Source organism: Typha angustifolia, chromosome 10, assembly GCF_048772165.1.
Source record: "Typha angustifolia cultivar Huaian chromosome 10, ASM4877216v1, whole genome shotgun sequence".
NCBI classification, from domain to species: Eukaryota; Viridiplantae; Streptophyta; class Magnoliopsida; order Poales; family Typhaceae; genus Typha; species Typha angustifolia.
Genome location: NC_133248.1, coordinates 12442823 through 12462839, shown reverse-complemented (window position 1 = coordinate 12462839; position 20017 = coordinate 12442823). Strand labels below are relative to the sequence as shown.

Here is a 20017-nt window from a genome sequence, read left to right as displayed (position 1 = left end):
ACCTTCTAATAGCGTCAGTTACCCGAACCCGATAGTACTATATATCGCTTTGTCGCCGTGCTATTCTTCTATTTTTATTTTATTTTATATTTTAAGAAGACAACAGTTACAAAATTAATCGAAGATGGATAATTAAGACTGGCTAATCGATACAATTAAATAAAAAAAAAATCCACCTGGAGCATTCTAAAACGATTATTAACCGTTTTAACCACAATGAGACAGTAACTAAAGATTCAATAACCCCAACAAACAACCTAACCCATGCAATGCTTACTAAGATATTTTTCTATACTATTTCCCTCACAATCTTGCTACTCTTCTCGCACTCTCTCAATTTGTATGGTGATATTGCTTTGAATTTTTTTAATTCTGCCCCTCAATCTCTTCCAATTTCCTTCCTGGTCCTTTTCCTACTGGCCTAATGTGCACAGGGGCAAAGAATAATGTGATACAGGGGTACTTTGTATCACTGTGGAGTGTGGAGATATCCGCAGCAGTACATTAGTTACATGCAACCGGTGGGTAGACTCCGGGTTGCGCCGATGTACCCGTGTCGCTGGCTGCAGCAGCCCGCCATTTGTCTTCTGCGACGGCGACTCCTTTCGCGATCATATTCGATCGTACGCTGGTAATGCCTCCCTTCTCCCACGCTGCCCTTGCCCCGTTTCTTGTGGACGGAGTTCTCTCTCTCTGTGAAAAGATCCGATCCGATATCCATTTTAGCGGTGGAGATAGGGAGTTCTTTTAAGGAACCAGCTAGAGCTTTCGATTTTTTTTTTGTGGTTTTTGGTCAATTTTTTTGTTTTTCATATTTTGGGGATTTGCAAGCAAGGTAGGTGCAAAGGGTCGGATTTGTAGCCCTCCGGATTTGGTTTCTTCTAGCCTTTCTGCAAGGACGATGGTGACGGTAGGGATAGGAGAAGCCATAGATGGAATCGAGCGGATCCCCAAGGAGGCGAGGCAGATCCTTCACAGCTTGGCTTCGGAATGGGATGACGTGGTGGATGCTAAGGCATTGGAGGTGGTGCAGTTAAAGGGGGCGATGACGAACGAGGTGTACCAGATCAACTGGCCGACACAGAGGAAGGTGCTAGTCCGGATCTATGGCGAGGGAGTGGATGTGTTCTTCGATCGGGAGGTCGAGATCAGAACTTTCGAGTGCATGTCGAGGCACGGGCAGGGGCCTCGGCTTCTCGGGCGGTTCGCCAGTGGACGCGTTGAGGAGTTCATCAATGCCAGGGTATGCTTATGCTTATGATGTCGATTTCATCCAAGAATTTTATGAAATCATTGCATGCTTCATCTGTTGTACTCACGGTGCTTCATTGTTGTCATGTGAGAGTGGAATAAGTGCATGGCAATAACCTTTTGTTTTAGGCTCTGTTTGGAACCAAATCCAAATGGATTTCAATTTATTTCGTTTCGAAATGAATTCCATTTAATCTTGTTGTTTGGAAATAAGTAGGAATTCATTTCAATATGTTCTATTTTCCTATTATGCTATTTTATCATCAATTGAAATTAAATATACAAAATATATATATATATATATAGAACAAAATCCGATAATCACACATAAACTTGGAAACAAATACTATCTTTTTAGAACAAATTAAGAAAAGAGGAAGTGCGTACCTGTCTTAGGAAGAGGAGAATAGTAACTTGAGAATGGATGACGCATAGATAGGGTCTCATCAATTATTACACTAAGGGCAATTATGGAATGTAGAACAGTTTGTTAAGCTAGAAATGAAATGGGATCTCAAATCATGTGTCATGTGATTTAGTTATATATAGTGAAATCCATCGAAATCATTCCAAATCAATTAAATTCTTCTCGCTGGGACATTCCAAATGTAGGATTTCCTTCAAATGGAATTCCAAATCTACTCAAATCATCTGATTTGAGGATTTCAAATAGGGTGTTATAGTTCTTAGTTGAGATTGTAGTTGCAATGTTGCTTATAATATAAGCTGGAGCATTCTAATAGATGATTCAATAAGATGGAAATTTGACAATCTAAAGGTTGTGATGAATATGTGAGTATATGAATAATGGGCCATGTATCTGAGGGATAAAGAAATTCAAAATAATGTCATTCTAAAAAGCATTGAACTAACTGATGCCCTTTATCTTGTTTCTTCTTGCATCTTAGATTCTTGGGAAGCTTATATAAAAGGTTGGGAAACCTAGAGGTGTAACTATTTATTAGGTACAAATTCAGTTGCAATCTATGTTAATACTGACACAAGCTGACTAATTGGAGATTGACATCTGATGCTAAAAGAAAGATTTTGTTGACTTGTCTCCATGATTTTGCCATAGGTTCTTTTCGCTGATATGTTTAGCCTGAATGATAATTTAATTATGCTAACCTCATGAATTTGATAGTCTCTCATCATTTTATTGGTATGCCAGACACTCTCAGCAGCTGATCTGCATGACCCAGGAATATCTGCCCTTATAGCAACAAAACTAAGGGAATTTCATGATCTTGATATGCCTGGTCCGAAAAGCTTATTCTTATGGGAAAGACTCCGGTACTATTTATGGAACACCAGTCTATATTTTTAGTTATTGTATTCACTAATTTCTTCAATTTTTCTTTTCCAGAAACTGGCTTAAAGCGGCCCTAAATTTGTGCTCCTATGAAGAGGCCAAGGAATTTTGCTTGGAGAAGATGAATGAGGAGATGGTCATTTTGGAAAATATATTGTCAGGAGAAAATCAGAGGATCGGATTTTGCCATAATGATCTTCAATACGGCAATATCATGATAGATGAAGAGACCAGACAAGTGACTATAATTGTGAGTTATTTACTTCTCTTCATGCTAATGCATAGGTTCATCCAGCATTGTGTCACCAGACATTGAGTCACATCCTAAAGGTTGGTTATTGTGCAGAAAATGCACTGCATTTTATTTCAATGTTTGCACTAGTTTCTTCATCTTCTAGACTATTGGACATCTAGAGATTTTCCGGAAGGTTGCTTCCAGGTTGAATGTGCCCAAAATTGAGCCAAGTAGATAATAGTACCAGCCAACTAGCCTTGTAGCTCTCATAAAAGTCTCCCTCTTTTTTCATTTTGCTCCTGTTGCTGCTTAGTATCTTTAATGCTAGAGGCCACATATTGCTCTAAATCGATTCACACATGCTTCTTTCAGACTGCTGCAGCTCTTTCACTATCATCTTTTTCGTATCATTTTTTTAGGTTCTGTTGTGCTGTCCATTGAGCTTCTCTTCACATGTAACAGTGGACCATCTTCTTCTCATCATTAGTTTGAATCTTCGTATGAAATCTAATGTTTCCTGGATGCAGATATAAATCTTTGTTTCTATTTTTGCATGTTTTAGTTTGCTTGGACTGTTGCTTTGTTTAAATTGGTATTGGCATTCTTATTGTCCTATACACTGTAACTAGGCACTCGTTCAAGTTTCTAGCCTAGACAGTAAACATGTTCTTATGAATAATCTTGCATATATTCATGTTTTTCGTCACTCAGTATTTTCTGCTTATCTTCAGGATTATGAGTATGCAAGTTTCAATCCCATTGCATATGATATTGCTAATCACTTTTGTGAGATGGCTGCTGATTATCACACAGATACACCTCACATTTTGGACTTCACTAAGTATCCAGGTTGGTTGTTGTTGGTCAGGAAGTGTTTTTCCTCTTTTCAGATACTCATCATGCAATGCAGTCTTCTCTGGAATTGATTGTCTTTAATTTTATTTATCAGATATTGAGGAACGTAAGAGATTTGTACAGATATATCTCAGTTCTTCAGGTAACTCTATGAATTTGTCTTAAGAGAACTGCATAAAGTCAGGTGGTCCTTTCAGTTTAATTGGCACATGCTTGTCATAAAAGATATATGGTCTTTTAAAAGTTTTTAGTGTTCTTTTTTTTTTTTTGGTCTGACAAAAGGCAAAAGCTCTGTTTCATTGAAACATTAAACAGAAACTTCAATTACAACTAGAATATATGAAGTTTCAGGTTCACAGTCCTAAACCAAATCCTGCATATTTCCCTTTCAGTAGACCATCACAGCTATTAGCAAAACTGGCAACAAAATACATCAAAGTTTATGGTCTTTCTAGATATATTGTAAGGAAAGTTCTTGATCAAATCTTGAGCTTTCAACATAGCAGGATGTGCTTATTTACATTTTTCTTTTTAATAGGTGAAGCACCCAGCGATATTGAAGTTGATAATTTGCTTCAACAAATTGAGAAATATACTCTTGCCAGTCATTTTGTCTGGGGCCTTTGGGGAATAATATCAGTAAGAAACTGCTATCCATCAGTTTAATTTGCAGTTACCTTACTCTTTGAAGTTACCATTTGATCTACACTCTGCTATTGCTCACTTAAACTCATTTTCAGGAGCATGTGAATGAGATTGATTTCGATTACATGGAGTATGCACGACAGCGATTCCAACAGTATTGGCTGATGAAGCCTACAATTTTGGGATCTGGCTAAATTTAAATCCTCTCAGAACCTTGTCTTGCATTCACTCAACCTTTGTAAATAATTTTGTGTTTGTTCCTAGCACCTAAAGGTTATTACTCGTGGCATAGGATAATGCAGATATTGGCTGATAAAGCCTATAATTTTGTTCTTTTTAATATTTTGGAATTGTGTAAGAATATCAAATAGGTTAAATTAGAGTGCCAGTTTATCTGGATGATTTGTGAAAATAATTCAGATGTATATCTCATCGAAACATTGGTTCTTTCTTTTTCTTCTTCTTTAATTATTGGTCTCAGCAAAATTTGAACCCATTCTCTGAGTTCGAGCTCTAGCAACCTTCGATGCTCCAGGGGTCTATTATGTGGTTTAGTCTAGTTTGTGTGCGGCCCTATTTGAGAGTCGAAAACAATGCTTCAATGTTAATCAACATTCTATATATAAATGTTTCAATCACGGCATTCTAAATGCAACTAAATGTATCACCTGTTAATCAACACTCTGTACAGCAGTTTCTTCATATGCATTATCAAAATAAACCACTACACTTGTACTATATATGTGAGGCTTCTTGGGTGTAAGTTAAGTAATCCAAAACCATATCAAAAGAAATCGGGTCGTGATCTTTTGGACCCGAAACCTAAGAAATGGAATTGCGTTGCATGAAAAGCAAAGATTGTGGGATTCCTTTGCCACCAATGCATCATAAGAATACCTGCACCCCACTCACTTGCATTAAGAGCGTTATTGCAGGGGGGAGGAATATTGTTGGACGGCCAACTGTTTTCCATCAGCCAGCCCCCAGGAACCCATTATTACTACGTGACTTGCATACCTGATCAACTTCCTCACAACGGCTATTCTTTGCACACCCAATACCTCACCAAAACCCACAACGAATGCCATCTCAGCTTTGGTTTTGGTACCTTTCTGGTTTCCCAGAAATGCTTCAGGAGACCGTGCATACCACCCAAAAGCCGAGCGAGGCTCTCTGCATCCTGGATTGCAGGAAATTGAGTAATGAACCGTTCGTCTTCCTGTCATAGGAAGACAGGTACAGGAGTGCAGTAAATTCCTCCGTACATACCTGGGAATGATCTGCTTACAACAAAAGCCGCGACGCCGCATCATCCGGACGACTCAGTCAGGTCGGAGATTCCTCTCTTCTCTATACTCCTTCGTGTCAACGTTTGTAGGAGTCGTATAGACGCATCACCAATTCAACCCACCCGTCTCTCTCTCCTCCCTTCTCTTCTCTTCTCTTCTTTTTAGTTTTCTCTCAATGAGAGATTCACCATTGGGTCTCTAATGGTGCCCTCGACTCGGTAGAAAACTACAAGTAGTTTCCCTTACGCAGCAAGCTTGCGGATCAAAGAAGCAGACACCATGAACGACCTCTTCTCCCATGGCTCCTTCAAGAAGTACACCGACCTAAAGCACCAAGTCCACCTCGACGATATCGAGTCAAGCCCTGCCCGGATGGCGGAGTCCGGCCAAGAAAGCATTAACCTCGACATCTTCTTCGATGACGTTGAAAAAGTCAAGGACGACCTCCGCAGCCTCGAGCAACACTACCGCCGTCTCCAAGAAACCAACGAGGAGACCAAAAGGACCCACGATGCCAAGACCGTAAAGTCCCTGCGGTCGCGCATGGACGTCGACGTCGAGCAAGTACTCCGCCTCGCCAAGACCGTGAAAGCCAAGCTCGAGGCTCTCGACAGGTCCAACGCGGCCAACCGCAGGCTCCCGGGCTGCGGCCCAGGGTCCTCCGCAGACAGGACGCGCACGTCGGTCGTATCTGGCCTTGGCAAAAAGCTCAAGGACATCATTGATAACTTCCAAGGCCTCAGGGCCAGGATCAATTCCGAATATAGAGAGACGGTGGCCCGGCAGTACTACACGGTCACCGGAGAGCGGGCGGACAATGAGAAGATCGAGGCGATGATATCTTCTGGCGAGAGCGAGGCGTTCTTGCAGAAGGCGATTCAGGAGCAGGGGCGCGGCCAGGTGCTCGACGTAGTGATGGAGATGCAGGAGAGGCATGATGCAGTGAAGGAGATAGAGAAGAGCTTGGTGGAGCTGCACCAGGTGTTCTTGGACATGGCCGCATTGGTGGAGGCGCAGGGGCAGCAGCTTAATGACATTGAGAGCCATGTCGCTCATGCGAGCTCATTTGTTAGGAGAGGAGCCGTGGAGCTTGAGACGGCGAAGGAGTACCAGAAGGGCTCGAGGAAGTGGATGTGTATCGCCATTGTCGCCGGGACGGTGCTCGTCATCGTTATATTGCTGCCTGTCTTGATGACTCTCACGCGGTAGAAGCCGCCGGAAATTTTTTGGTGTGATGCTAAATATTTAAAAAGGATCGAGTCGTGTGTGATGGATCTCTTGGTCCCCGTTTACCAAAATTTGGAGCATTTATGTTTTAATGATCTTATTCTTCCTTTAAATATATACATCCAAAAGCACCAGTGGTCTAGTGGTAGAATAGTACCCTGCCACGGTACAGACCCGGGTTCGATTCCCGGCTGGTGCAATGATTTTTGTTTTTCTTTTCTTTTCTCACTCCTATTAGAAGTATATTACTGTATGTCCTCACAAGAGAGTATGCAAACCTTTACGAAAGAGTATGCAAACCTCCAGGAATAATTCGATCCTAACGTCCAGATTCAGAAATATCCTGCAAGAAGAGAAGATGCCACACTTTGTTATGTATAGGAGTTTCTATGCTATCATAATGGTAAAGTCAACTGGTCCAGCTAAGGTTAGTTCATAGATGAGACGTCAACAGCTAAATGCAGCAGACCACTCAATGTAGATGATTCTTTTAAAAAAAGAAAATGCCTTACATGGCCCGTCACAATATCAGGATCCAAATCTGACATTATTTCTCCATCTTCTATCTCAGCATCTGTCAGTGTGAGAGCCTTCTGAAGCTTCCTGTGGCAAAATATCTCAACCTCAGCCATGAAAATGGCATTTACAGGTCGGTGATCAGAGAGTTTCAGCTCAACTCTTCTGTAATTTAAGAGCTTCACACCTTTTCCAAATGAAAGGATACGATCACACCTGAGAAACCAACTAAAGTTTGTATCATGTTCAAGGAAACAACCAAAGGAAACTGATAACAGATGAAGTATATGAATCATCTAATCTCATAGATGTTTTGAAGCTAGTATCTGATGCATCTTAAAGGTAATTATTCTGAACGGCAAAAGAAATGTTTTGCTAGGACCAAGTAACATCATGTTCATACCATGCTGGAGATCTCCTGCTACCCCTTTGATCATCTCCAATATATTTGTCTGAATTAATCTCGTACTTGTATGTAGGGGGAAAGTTGATAACACCTTCAGACCACCCATCAAAAGCACGCCCCTTTTTCAACTCACGCTTTAACTTCAGTAAAGAGTAAGAAAGTTAAGTCAAGTCCTATTTTGGATTAGTTTGTTTTCCAACTCTTGTCATAATAATGATGGGAATCACTGTCTCATGAGAACGAAACATAAACTTACCTGGTCCTTCTCAGCCAACATAGACCAGTCCTTTTTGGCGATGTGCTCATGTGTGCTCTTATATGGCAAATCAATGCGGTAATTTAAATCTCCAAGCCAGAATATTCTTCTACAAATTGTCATTAATATAGACTGATGTTAAAAGGAAGTCAGACAAGTATTACATAGAAGGAAAAGTTGGGAGGAAACTGATTGCAGATTTCTCAACAACACCAATGGAAAGTAAATCACAAACCAAGAGTACCGGATAATTTCATATTGCAAGATGTACTGTAAGATGCAATAAAGAGTAGGTAATTCTCATGAAGGTAACAATGTAACGTGAAACAAACCATTCATCGGTCATCTTTTTATGGTCTATGGAACTAAAATTAGCAATCAAAGTTTGTGCATCAAATGATAAGACTAACTTAACACCATTAATTTAGGGAAATGAATATTATATAGCATACATGGTTTGCAAAAGGAATATATCTACACGGAAAAGCAGAATACTCATTACCATGACAATAGTCTTCTTGAATAAAACAGTCTTATGACAATAATTAAAAGAAACATAATACCGACACCCTAGAAAGGCGACAGAACAAGGAAAGAACACATTCCTCCTCAAGAGTACATTAAGCGGGATAAAGTTCCACTTACTCATGATCATGAATAGTTTTAGGCAATCCAACACTGGCAACTGTACCAAATTGTGTTCTGCGGTGAATTTCTTGCACATCTGTATTTCTTCGAAGTTCATCTCCAACTTTTTCACCTGCTGACAGGTGGCTACATACAAAGCAAAAGAGTGTCTGATATATAGACATGCTGACTGATATTGAACCCTGGAGCACATTAAATACTCTAGATAAACATTCCACATCGAAATTATACTTCAGTAAACTCTATTTTCTTGCATTGCGAATGAAACATATAAACCACACATGTCAAACGCTATTAGTGAAAGAAAACGAATCGGGAATTTGTATCCAAACAGAGACAAAAGTTTTTGACCAGTGCTTCAACAGGTATCAACTATCAATGACTACAAGATTGAAGCAACATGTAGTACCAGTAATCCGGAATCCTCCTTGTGAACACTCTAAGGAGGTTAGAGTAGCACATAAGCTGAAGACTTTAAAAAAATGACATCCCATTGCCATTAATCAGGGTTAAGTAAAAGGTGAACCAGTTATTTTGACAGGGTGCATGAGAATGAAGAAAGATATGCTCAAACTATAAGGGAGGAGAATCTGACCTTGTTGCCAATGTAACCCATGACTCCAACGCCAACAGTAGATACTTTCACGTTCTGAATGTGCTTCCTCAGGCTTCGACGAACCCATATTGACAAGAAAATCCCTACCATCTGCTTGCTTATGATCCTCACAAAAGGCGATCTTTTCTTTTTGTTTCTAAAGACATCCAGCTGGAGGTCAGGAACAAACCGTACCCCTAACGAAGCTTTGTGTTCCCCATGCACCAACTTAAAAGAGTCACATGCTCTAAAGGATTTCATGGATCTAAAGGAAATTGAACTATTCATAGCATGTTTACTTAACAAGTTCAATGGTTGTTCAGGCCAAAGCAGCCCAATCCTCTCTGAGCTGCTTAACATTTTGACTAGCTTCTTTTCTGTTGGACTCCCTGTTTCTAAACTAATGTCATCCGCCAATATAAAATGGTTACACCTATCCAACTTCTTGATTTTAAAGCTCTTTTGCTGGTCAGGTTCCTCTTGTTGACAAATATCAGTGTAAGAACTGCAGCTTGAAGTAGTATTACATTTTGGACTGCCTAATCTTGCAAGATGTTCATCGCTTTCCATCTGGAAACTGAATCGCCTTTCATCATCATCAGTATCACTATCAGTCTCAGGGAGTAATTCATCTAAAGTAACAGTAGCATCTTCTGATGGCTTGAATCTTGAAGGAGAAGGAGGATCACTATAGCATTTATATTTGGGTTTTTCTGTTTGAATTCTATTTAGAGTCTTACGAATAAGACATTCCCATTTTGGAACTGGGCGGCTGTCCTCAGCACCAAATATGTTTCCCGCATTTAATGGAACAATCTCCTGTAGACTGTAAGGCAAAATACAGGGGACAAAAGAAAGGATGCTGAATAAGTCATCGAACTATTCTAAACATTTAAATTCCTAGAAAACAATAATTGTAATATTTAATATTCTAACACTACTACTCACTTTTAAATAGACCTAAATTAATTGGGTGAAGATTTTATATTTTCAAATAACATATGAGTTTAGTAGGATTTAAACTCGGAGATATGCTCTAGTTCGATGTTAAGTCATCAATTAATTTAAAAACTTAATTCTTAGAAACTAATAATTTTTATATCTTATATCTAACAGAATATTATTGCCTGGATACATATTGCTATACTACAAGAATATTACATGTCATGGTCTTGTCTTTTGAAGTTGCATCAACCATTCGAACTGATACTTGTAGTGCTATTGGCAGTTTTCCACTAAAACCAAACAAATTTAACACTTGGCCACATAGGCCTGTTTGGTTGCCGAATAAGATAAAATGAAGACTTATCCTGAAATAAAATATTTTTTTATCCTAATTTTTTATTAGGTGTTGGATTGCAAAAAGTATGATAATTAATGAAATAAAATATGAGATAACATGGTGTATAATTGTAATAATTAGGATAAGAGATAAAAATAGTTAAATTAACTTTATTATCCTCTTCCTAGTTTAATGCAAATAGATATTTCATATTTGTTATTTCTTTTTTTTTAGAGAAATAGGTTTAAAGTTAAATAGAAATTATAATTTTATTTTACAATAATTATCTTATGATATCATAATAATTTTTAGAACTTCTAGGTAAAAAGTAATTAAATTTAACTATTAATTACATAATATAGATAGAATCACAAATATTACATAGAAAATGCACAGGATTTACATACCCAAGCACATAAATATCAGCAGGCTCCTCCATATCTAGCCACTCTGTGATGTCTAGGCTATCTGGTGGAAGCTTTCCTCCAACATTCCAGGTACCTATGCAAATCCTGCAGAATTGAATAATTATTTCTCATAGAGATAGCACACATATTTAGCAAAAAAGAGCCATATATTTGTACAAAAATATAGCATCAAGAAGAAGGGAGATATCAACATAGTAATATGCTTCTAACCTACCAAAAAGCTTATAGATATCAACGATGGCCAATACTCCACATTGGATAACATACCTGAGTTCTTTGGTATTTATATACTGTGCACGCAGGGTCTCCGAGTTTCTTCTTCTTAACTTGTATGGGATACCCTCCAATTGTTCACCTGCACATGAAAGCCATTAAGCTATTGATGTGGAAATAACTATTGCCTAGGATCAAGTTCATAACGTACAAGAGATACTCTCAGAAGGACACTATGTTTCCTTCACGTCCTAAAGCTAACTATTAAATTAAAGTTTCCGAGATTTTATCTGTTTCCAGGGCTCCTAAGGTTCTTGTATATTAAACTTCACAAGGTTTTCCCTTGGTATGAGTTGCCTAATTGTCAGGTATGCTTTGTTGAAATCAAAAAATTGAAAAACAGTGCCACTAAATTTAAGGTGTTAATATTGAAAAACTGCTTTTCAAGTTAATAAAGTGGGAGAAACGACACTAATTAGCTTACCTATATTCTTCAGAAACTGAAATGCAAAAATACAATCACAAGAAGGAATCTGCTCTACCATGTAGTAATTCTCAAAATAAACGAAAACCACAAGAATGAAAGTTAAAATGCATACTGATGGTCTCTGTCTGTAGCTCCCCAGGCCCTCTCTCCTCATCCCGCTCCCACTCACATGTCTCTACAATGAACAAAGCCACCACCTTTATCAAAAAACAAAAAAAGAAAAAAAAAAGGAAAAGAAACAAAGCCCAAGCCGATACAGAGACACTGAGAAAAGGCACATCTTCACCAAAGTCACTCTCATTGTCTCCTTCGTCTGCGCTGAAGTCAGACTCCTTTGTGCTCATGTTAAGCCATTTCTTGAGAACAATTTTAGGCCAAAAGACCTGCAACCATATAAGCTGGTGATAGCCCAAAAAATCTCCCCTTCCCCCCAAACTCTTGCAAAACCAAGATAACAAGTAAAAGAAAGAGGACTAAAAGAAACCCACAGGAGCTTCTATAGTGGCAAGCAAGAAAATTTCTTGAGCTGGTCTTGTGGAGAGTAGGATGATAATACGAGTGTACGCACCTCTCCTGGCTTTCTTGACCTCTGCATCATTTGGTTCCTGAGGAGAACGAGTGAAATGGAAAAGGTTCTTCCTTCTACTCTCCGCTTACGATTCTTAGATCCTCCCTGGTGAAGACCAACCAGACCATTAATGTAAAAGAGAGAAGACCGGGTGGTTTAATAATTTGTGGGGCTAAATACATATTTACTTTTGTACTGAAATCGCGTTACCGCAAACTTTATATATAGGGAAATTGACATATAACATTTATTTTTACACAATCACGATTTTCGTCTTATATTATTATTATTTTTAAATTGAGTCATATAATTTAGCAAATATAACTAAAAAAAATACTCTAAATTATATTTAAATAAACACTATAAAATATTCCGTTAAATAAAAATATTTTCTAAAATAACTAAAATACTTTTAATATAACTTAGTTAAGAGTACTTTATAATTATTTTAATATAGTTTATCTAACAAATCTAACGACAAAATATTTTTTTGTATATATTTACTAAATTATAAAACTCAATTTAAAAATAATAAAAATAAAATGTAAATCATAATTTTGTTAAAAATCATATTGTTATAAGCATTTTTTTCCTATTTTCTAATACTTTATTTTTTATCTATGACTAAAATCGATAGATTTTTCATCTAAATAGTGTTCAAGCCTTTTTAATTTAAAAATTATTGACTCTTTTGCATAAAAAACATTTTACCTATCTATCTATCTATCTATATATATATATATATATATATTAAAATCACTACGACACTTCGCACTTTCTGGATATATATTTATTTAAAATAAATCAAATTATTTAAATTATTTTATTATTTATTCATCTCTATTAACTATGCTTTTATTTATAATTTAGTTAAATTTACAGGAAAGAGTAATGATACAAAATAAAATTAGAGGATAAGGTTAATTTGATCGAAGGTGTAACCGTAATTTGCGAAGATCATTAAAGGGAGTTAAAAAGGAAATAAAGGAGAGGGAGAGATAATTACAACCGACTTTCTTAGTAATAAAACGTTTACTTATATGTGTCAGTCTTTTTCTTAAAAAGATGTTTGCTTTTCTTTCTAATATCCTAATATTATAATATCTTATTCAGCATGCTAAGGCTTAGAAATATAATAGAAATATTAAATTCCACTTACTTTTCAAAGTGGCATGATACGTGTGATCCACTTACATTACTTTGCCACATGATTCTCATGCATGACAGTAACAAAAAGAATTAATGATTGACGTGCAGTTAAAAGACGTCCGAATGCAATTAAATGCACTTAGTAACGTGTTTAGCCAACATTTATCCACCTAAAAACGTACAGAAAAAGATCGAAGTTTACAATAAGGTAAGTGTATTAGAAAACTCCTAATGTGCAGGAAAAACAAAGAAAACGAGCATGACAGAATGTAAACACAATTTCTAGCTTTAACTTTGATACAATATTAACTCAACAACTACTTTAAAATTTTAAATTATTAAATAATCATACTTTTTATATTTAATATCTTAATATAATTATGCACATGAATTTGTAATTGTTTAGATGATAAAAAAAATCTAACATTCTTCTCGGACTCCTGCTTTCTATTTTGAATGATATTATGGCCCCAAGAACTCCTTGTATCATACAATATCCATCAGATTCCTAGAAGATGAGATTTTGAGCATAGTATGAGAACTAGTTTTCCAAATGGATATTCTGAAAAGCCATCCATGCGTGAATCGCGGGGGAAATAAAACTCACTTTCTTGTAGATGATGGAATGCAAATTGGTACCTTGCACATATGACTACTAGAGCAAGCGCTATAATGCGACCAAATGGCTAACATTCTTAAATCCGAGTAAGATATCAACAAGATCTTTGGTCAAAAAAGATATCAACAAGATCTTTGGTCAAAAAAGATCTCAACAAGATCCCCCACAGTACAGAAACAATGAACAATTACTAGGAGATATTGTTAACTAATACCTCGAAATCAATGACCTGAGCAAATTAAATATCTGACACCTTAAATTGAAGCCTCAAACTCGGGAAAAATTAGGGAACGCATACAAGTAAAATTAGCCGCCTTAATAAAATGCTCCCTTTTTTCAAACTAATCGTCTTAGCCGACGCTAATATAGGTGCATAGACTTAATTCTTGCTTTGAAGAAGAAAAGGTTGAATCTTCTGAGTCCGGATAACCCGATTGGATCATACTCTCTTTCCATTATTCTAGTTTACTTAGTCATTACTGAAGAGACGAAAGAATAGAACACGGCACTACTTTATCGTATTCACAGAAAAGGGATGGGACACGTTCTTTTGTTGAGAATAGGCCACTTGACCGATGATTGATTACCTAACATAATTAGGATCTGGTTGAAAGCTTGGAAATTAGCACTGTACGAAGTCAATTCAATAAGCATAGCATTTTCTTAAACCATAATCACGAAGCAAAAGAATGTGTTGACAGACCAATCACCATTCATTCCGAATAAAAGGACGAAGGTTCTCTTAGCTTTATTCGCTTTATGTCTATTTTGCTTGCTAATTTATATAAGAGGGAAAAGAGTAGTAGAGAGAAAAAGCTCACCGTATTTTTCCTTCGTCGACCTCCCAGTCTCTGTGCTCTCCCATAGTAAGTATCACTAGCCTATCCGGACTTTATAGTCGACGATGTCGAGTGCTTCGTCGACACGTGTTCATGATGATCTAAGGCTTACCGCTTCATAGCGAGCAAACGGTCGAGCTTCCGCTGCAAGACAAATGGACGAGTGCGATGTCAGGATTGGTACTTCTTGGAGGCTTTTTCTTTTTTTTTTTTTCTTTTTTTATGAAAGCTACTTCTTGGAAGTTGATAAGGATCTCATCTCCCCGATTATATAAACGCAGGGAGAGATGACGACCTCGCATCTCTTCCGCTCTATCGACTGACCAACACGAAACAGCTTTGCACGGCCACTCAGCACTTGGCAGTTGGCACGCCTCCTGCATCCTTTTTGGGGACTTCCAATAGAGCTGCTTACCTGCATACTAGTAGGAGAGCTCTCTGATTAGATCTAGAAAGATCACAGTTTAGACTTCTGCAGTTAAAATAGATATATAAAAATAACAGAGAGTTGACATTGTAGGGATAGAGGGGCATAGGTGTCCGATGCATTGCCACTAAAATCAAGACTGTTCACTAATTTGTCAAACTTAAGAAAAGAAAAAATAAATTAAATTGTCGAACCACAGTCGTCAGCAAGCGTAGAGTCATCATCTTCGCTTTGTTGTTAAGTTCTTAATATATCTGAACTGGAAAGTATTTCAATGTAGCTTCCTACGGACAGCATTGTCGATCATGAGATGATGCACTGGCTGCAAGATATTGGGTAATGAATAGAGACCCAGCCTGGGGCAAAGTTGGAGAAAAGAGAAAAAATATTGCCTTCTCTAACAGGATTGGAATTCGAAAATGACCCTCAACGACCTTTATGAGCAGATGAAACAAGCACGATTGTGAGTCACGAACTACTGATAATGATCGCAACAGTGAGGAGCTGGACAAAAAAACAACATTATATATATTGATATGATTACTGCAACGCCATTGATACATTCACAATGTACGTTACTTCCAAGCTTTGAACTCTCCATGCATTTTGAGTCAAAAACAAACAGAGTTGTTAAAATGTTCCTCCGAAAAGACACCACGTATTCCAACGCTGCACTTTCATGCGCAAGATGTAAGAAAGCTTTCATGTCAAGCTCCAGAAATGAAAGGAAAATTTGTAAAAGAAAGAAATAGCATAGATCGTCAAGCCAGCGAAGATTAAAAAGAATAGCATTCAAATGGCACTAGACTTATATTGGTAGATCATCCTGAGTTTGTATAGAATCTAGTCATCCAGATATCATTCATGGGAGGAAAATGATGGCGTAATTCTTTTGCTCTTTTAGATGGAATTCCTGGGCGATTTCAAATCAACGCATACAATTCATTACCTCAATGATTGCAGCAAATATATCCTTGTTTATATTCAAGATTGATGAGCTTAGCCATACAATCATGAAAGTACACATACAAAGCTGTAAGTAATGCAGCAAGAAAACTAGGTTGATCACAAGCAACATGTTTCGTAATGCATAACTTCCAAGTAACCATAAATATTATGCTTGATGTTGGTGTTAGATTGTCATTGGCCATACAAAACAATTTAACTATACTTCATAGAAGCAACTATTAGAGTATCATAGCAATGGAGAAAATATTTGAATATGGAAACTGTACAACCCAAAAGATATCTTTGTGCTTACTGACACTCTGGTGCCACGATTTGTTTAACCTTATGGTTGCAATGCGCCACTAACTTCTCAAGACAATTTGATCATCCTAAGAAAGTATATGAAGGATTATCAAGTCAATTTCACGCTTTAACTAGAACAATTTCAACTTCAACTGAACCTAAGAGCAAATATCTACTTGTTCTGGTCGTCCACAAATTTTATTCAACTAGAATAATTAAACAGATGGTTGAGGCTATCTGTATACAGTTGTTGCGCATGTGTGCCATGGTTTTTAGATAAATGGATTACTTTTCCTGTTCTCCCTTAATCCTTGTATCCTTATTTTATCAAGACTTCGATCGGCATGTCAGGCTGCTCATAACTAGCATTAATATGTGTGACAACATAGACAAGCATAAAGTTGATTTGAACACATTAGAGCTTAAGGAAGATACCTTAAGAGATAGTTGATCCAACAAAAAACTGAACCATTATACAGTTCTGAAGGTCTTTTCATCAGATCAAGAAATACCCTTGTTATAAGTTGGGAACTTCCAGCAACACAAGCATAGTCTATGTTCCTAAAATAAATACTTCCTTCCCCTCCTTTTTCCATCACATGTTAAGAAGATCAAATGACTCGCGCTAGCATTGCTGAGGATACATTGATAACTACAGAATGATCACACAAGCATCTTCACCTCAGTAACGTCATATGCTCTTACATGCAGGCTACAAACCATAGCATGTGCACAATCAAAATAACCAATGCCAATCTGATCATGTTTATCTGCTTTCTCACATACTGAGAACAGAATATAACAATGTACCCCATAGCAAATGGTAATGAGTGACAACTCCAAGTTCTAGCTAAAGAAGGCAATTATATGTCAGAAAGTTGTACCCCAAAACAAGATACCTAGAGAAATATCAGTTTTGCTGGAACGTTTGTCCCTAGGAAATTTGTAGGGAAACAAACTAAGTTAATTAAGTGAGATGATCTGGGTTCTTCTTCTACCAATCTATTAGTCCACCATTCACCATTACAAACATTGTGAACTATGAAGGAAACCTCATGGAATAAATATACGAATATACCGTGGGCTATTATTTTAGACAAATAAGTTCTGGGCTATTATCTTTTTGTCATTCATTACTCGACATATAAATTACTCTCAGATTCTACCAAAATGCCCTTAAAATTAAGAGTTACATTATATGTATATAGATATATATATATATAGATTCATCTCATTTGCCAGATTCTCCAAACTCCAGATTTATCGTCCAATTGCTTTTTACTAGCCTAATTCTTATTTCATCAAAAGGATACAATACTACTGGACTATCAATCACATAAGAAATACACTCATCTAACCGATATTAACAGAGTGTCCTACCAATTTATTAGCAAGATGCCAAGATCACATTGACGTATATTATCAAAACAGAACAGGTTATCCCAAAACAATGCAGATTTACCCTAGGAATTACACTATCAATAGAGGAGGAATCAGAACGAAGAAAGAATATTTCAGTGAAGATAACTTAAATCCACAAAATCGCCTAAATGCATACTATCGAAAACCCTGATGAAGCAATCAGTAATACATCAAATTTAAAGAGATAATAAATAGAACAACACACCACAAGATCCGACGAGATCGGGCGGCGAGGAAGAGAAAGGAGGTGAGGAAGAATGCCTCCGAGTTCATCTCCTTGATCTCCAGAACCAGTTCCGCGATCGACTTCCCTCTTGCCCCATTCTCCTCCTCCTCCTTTCGCTCTCTTCTCCATCTCTAGTATTTCGAGGAGAAGGATTCGAATCAGAAAGGGTTTCGCCCGTTTATATAGGGACGAGGGGTTTCGCGCGATTCTTTCAGTTTGCGTAAACTAAAAATGCGGACCCGCAATTTAATTTTCTTACAGTCGGCACGTGGGCATCTATGACTGGTCGTCGCATATATAATTCATGCGAGCATCCGGAAACAGAAGAAAGGAGTTCTTCAAAAGTTTGAAGCACGAATGCGACGCTTCCCGCTTAAAATTTACCGTTGGAGCCATCTATCCGAAATTACCCTTTTGCCCTTGCCAAGCTCTCGCTTGTTGGGCCTAAACATGGGCATTAATTAAATGGTCCAGCATATATAAATTGGCCCATACCAAAATGTTATAAATAGGTTAGTAAAAGATAATTAATTAACCCACATACTATTTGTTTTTTTGAGAAATATTATTTTCCAATAAATAAATTGATCATACTAACAGTTTAATGTCTACTTCGATTCTGGAGCACAATTGATGTGATAGTTTTAGCTCATCACCTTGTCAAAATGGTATGGCTCCAACGTCTATATAGATAAACTTATGCATCTTGACATATAGATATAAATAGGGAAAATGATGTGGAACTAACTTATCTCGAGGAATAGTTTTATTTTCCTTTATAAATATTTTAAATAATAGTTGATGGAATAGATGTGAAACGAATTGAGCGTTAAAGATCCCCTTCTACCTCCCAGTTGCATAGAATGATTAGATTTGAAGATATTTATTATTACGAGGATCACATAACTAAACAGTTGCGATATAAAATGAAATAGTTTTCACCTTAATTTTCCATCCATCCATCCAACCAATTTGGTAGTTGCCAGCATTAATTCCAAGTCACTGTAATAGAGAAGACTAACTATAACCATCTTAAATTATACACATCAATTCAGATATATAATTCCTAGAAGATTGAGATTCCAGGGTGTGACCATTGATAGCTAGAGCCCAAAATAAAATACTACAGGAATAATTTTGAATAACACCCAGTATTTTAGTATGTAGTTTTGATGATTATTAAAAGTCTTTGAGCTATCTTTTTTCTACCTCAATCCTTTTCTCCTTTCGTTTTTATATCACACTCTGTATTTATTTAAACTTAACTAAGTTCTACCCTAAAGATAGATAATAAGAATTTTAAGTCTTAACGGCTTTCCCTTCCTCCTCCTCAATTATCGTTCCTGTCATCCTCCATTTTGAACCATCAACGAGAAAGAAGATGTATAGAGTTTAAAGAACCCACACCTTGTAACTTAATAAATACTTATACTGTTAGCATGGATGGATGATTCATTATAAGATACAATCTGAGATATTATCAGCTATGCTTACAAACACTTTACAAATAAAATAATTTATCAGGTCATTGATTGCTTCTCTCTTTCACCTCATAACTACAGAAAAGATCAGCATATCGGTAGCTTGGTGCAATTCTGAGAACCTTAGAATTCATAAACAATATGTTAGTCTACTCAAAAGAATGTGCAATTAAGAAGAAAGTTCTTAGAAATGCAACAAAAAAATTAGATGGATATTGTTGTCACTGCAGATGCTACCTTATTAAATATAAGTGGTTGGGGGTAAAAGGCATTAATTCTTTAACAAACCTAGTTCAACGATTAAAAATTGTACGAAAGCAACTTTGTAGCGACGAACAAGCAACATCAGTGGTGGACGTCAAGTTGGATCAAGTTAACATAATCTATGAG

At 37.0% G+C, this 20017-nt stretch overlaps 3 protein-coding genes and 1 non-coding gene across 15 annotated transcripts; 3 read left to right on the top strand and 1 right to left on the bottom strand.

The window, feature by feature from the left end:
- Positions 1–381: 381 nt before the first annotated feature.
- LOC140769317 (probable choline kinase 2) lies at positions 382–4752 on the top strand. Of its 3 annotated transcripts, none has more exons than XM_073109982.1 (8): positions 382–631; positions 832–1243; positions 2423–2544; positions 2618–2813; positions 3530–3647; positions 3748–3795; positions 4192–4292; positions 4394–4752. In XM_073109982.1, exons 1-8 carry the CDS (start codon positions 513–515, stop codon positions 4490–4492), a joined length of 1215 nt encoding a protein of 404 aa, XP_072966083.1. In that variant the 5' UTR covers positions 382–512; the 3' UTR covers positions 4493–4752. The 3 variants fall into 3 exon arrangements, with proteins under 3 accessions (XP_072966083.1, XP_072966085.1, XP_072966084.1); XM_073109984.1 differs by having other exon boundaries at positions 390–631; positions 840–1243; XM_073109983.1 differs by having other exon boundaries at positions 390–631; positions 836–1243.
- A 180-nt stretch (positions 4753–4932) lies between these two features.
- LOC140768857 (syntaxin-124-like) lies at positions 4933–6796 on the top strand. Its single transcript, XM_073109304.1, has one exon. It carries the CDS (start codon positions 5867–5869, stop codon positions 6794–6796), a length of 930 nt encoding a protein of 309 aa, XP_072965405.1. The 5' UTR covers positions 4933–5866.
- Positions 6797–6942: 146 nt separating this feature from the next.
- Positions 6943–7013, top strand: TRNAG-GCC (transfer RNA glycine (anticodon GCC)). The gene has a single exon. It is a non-coding gene; the product is annotated as a tRNA-Gly (tRNA).
- A 1-nt stretch (position 7014) lies between these two features.
- Positions 7015–18169, bottom strand: LOC140768855 (type IV inositol polyphosphate 5-phosphatase 3-like). 10 transcript variants are annotated; one of them, XM_073109295.1, is made up of 14 exons: positions 18126–18169; positions 15116–15242; positions 14803–14964; positions 13373–13532; positions 12214–12318; positions 11758–12028; positions 11213–11300; positions 10925–11029; positions 9236–10061; positions 8638–8822; positions 7993–8101; positions 7734–7876; positions 7327–7546; positions 7015–7157 (listed from the first exon to the last, which is right to left on the bottom strand). In XM_073109295.1, exons 5-14 carry the CDS (start codon positions 12241–12243, stop codon positions 7134–7136), a joined length of 2001 nt encoding a protein of 666 aa, XP_072965396.1. In that variant the 5' UTR covers positions 12244–12318; positions 13373–13532; positions 14803–14964; positions 15116–15242; positions 18126–18169; the 3' UTR covers positions 7015–7133. The 10 variants fall into 10 exon arrangements, with proteins under 10 accessions (XP_072965396.1, XP_072965398.1, XP_072965400.1 ...); XM_073109297.1 differs by having other exon boundaries at positions 12134–12318; positions 18126–18167; XM_073109299.1 differs by lacking the exon at positions 13373–13532 and having other exon boundaries at positions 11758–11820; positions 11932–12028; positions 18126–18163.
- Positions 18170–20017: the final 1848 nt, after the last annotated feature.

Bases quoted from the DNA above. Each gene is read 5' to 3' on its own strand.
- LOC140769317 (XM_073109982.1), top strand. From the start codon at position 513: ATGCAACCGGTGGGTAGACTCCGGGTTGCGCCGATGTACCCGTGTCGC. The intron at 2,545-2,617 runs GTACTATTTATG...TTTCTTTTCCAG, and splicing joins TTCTTATGGGAAAGACTCCG to AAACTGGCTTAAAGCGGCCC. The intron at 3,796-4,191 runs GTAACTCTATGA...TCTTTTTAATAG, and splicing joins GATATATCTCAGTTCTTCAG to GTGAAGCACCCAGCGATATT.
- LOC140768857 (XM_073109304.1), top strand. From the start codon at position 5,867: ATGAACGACCTCTTCTCCCATGGCTCCTTCAAGAAGTACACCGACCTA.
- LOC140768855 (XM_073109295.1), bottom strand. From the start codon at position 12,243: ATGATGCAGAGGTCAAGAAAGCCAGGAGAG. The intron at 7,547-7,733 runs GTATGAACATGA...TTGGTTTCTCAG, and splicing joins AGCAGGAGATCTCCAGCATG to GTGTGATCGTATCCTTTCAT. The intron at 7,158-7,326 runs GTAAGGCATTTT...CTCTTCTTGCAG, and splicing joins CTGATATTGTGACGGGCCAT to GATATTTCTGAATCTGGACG.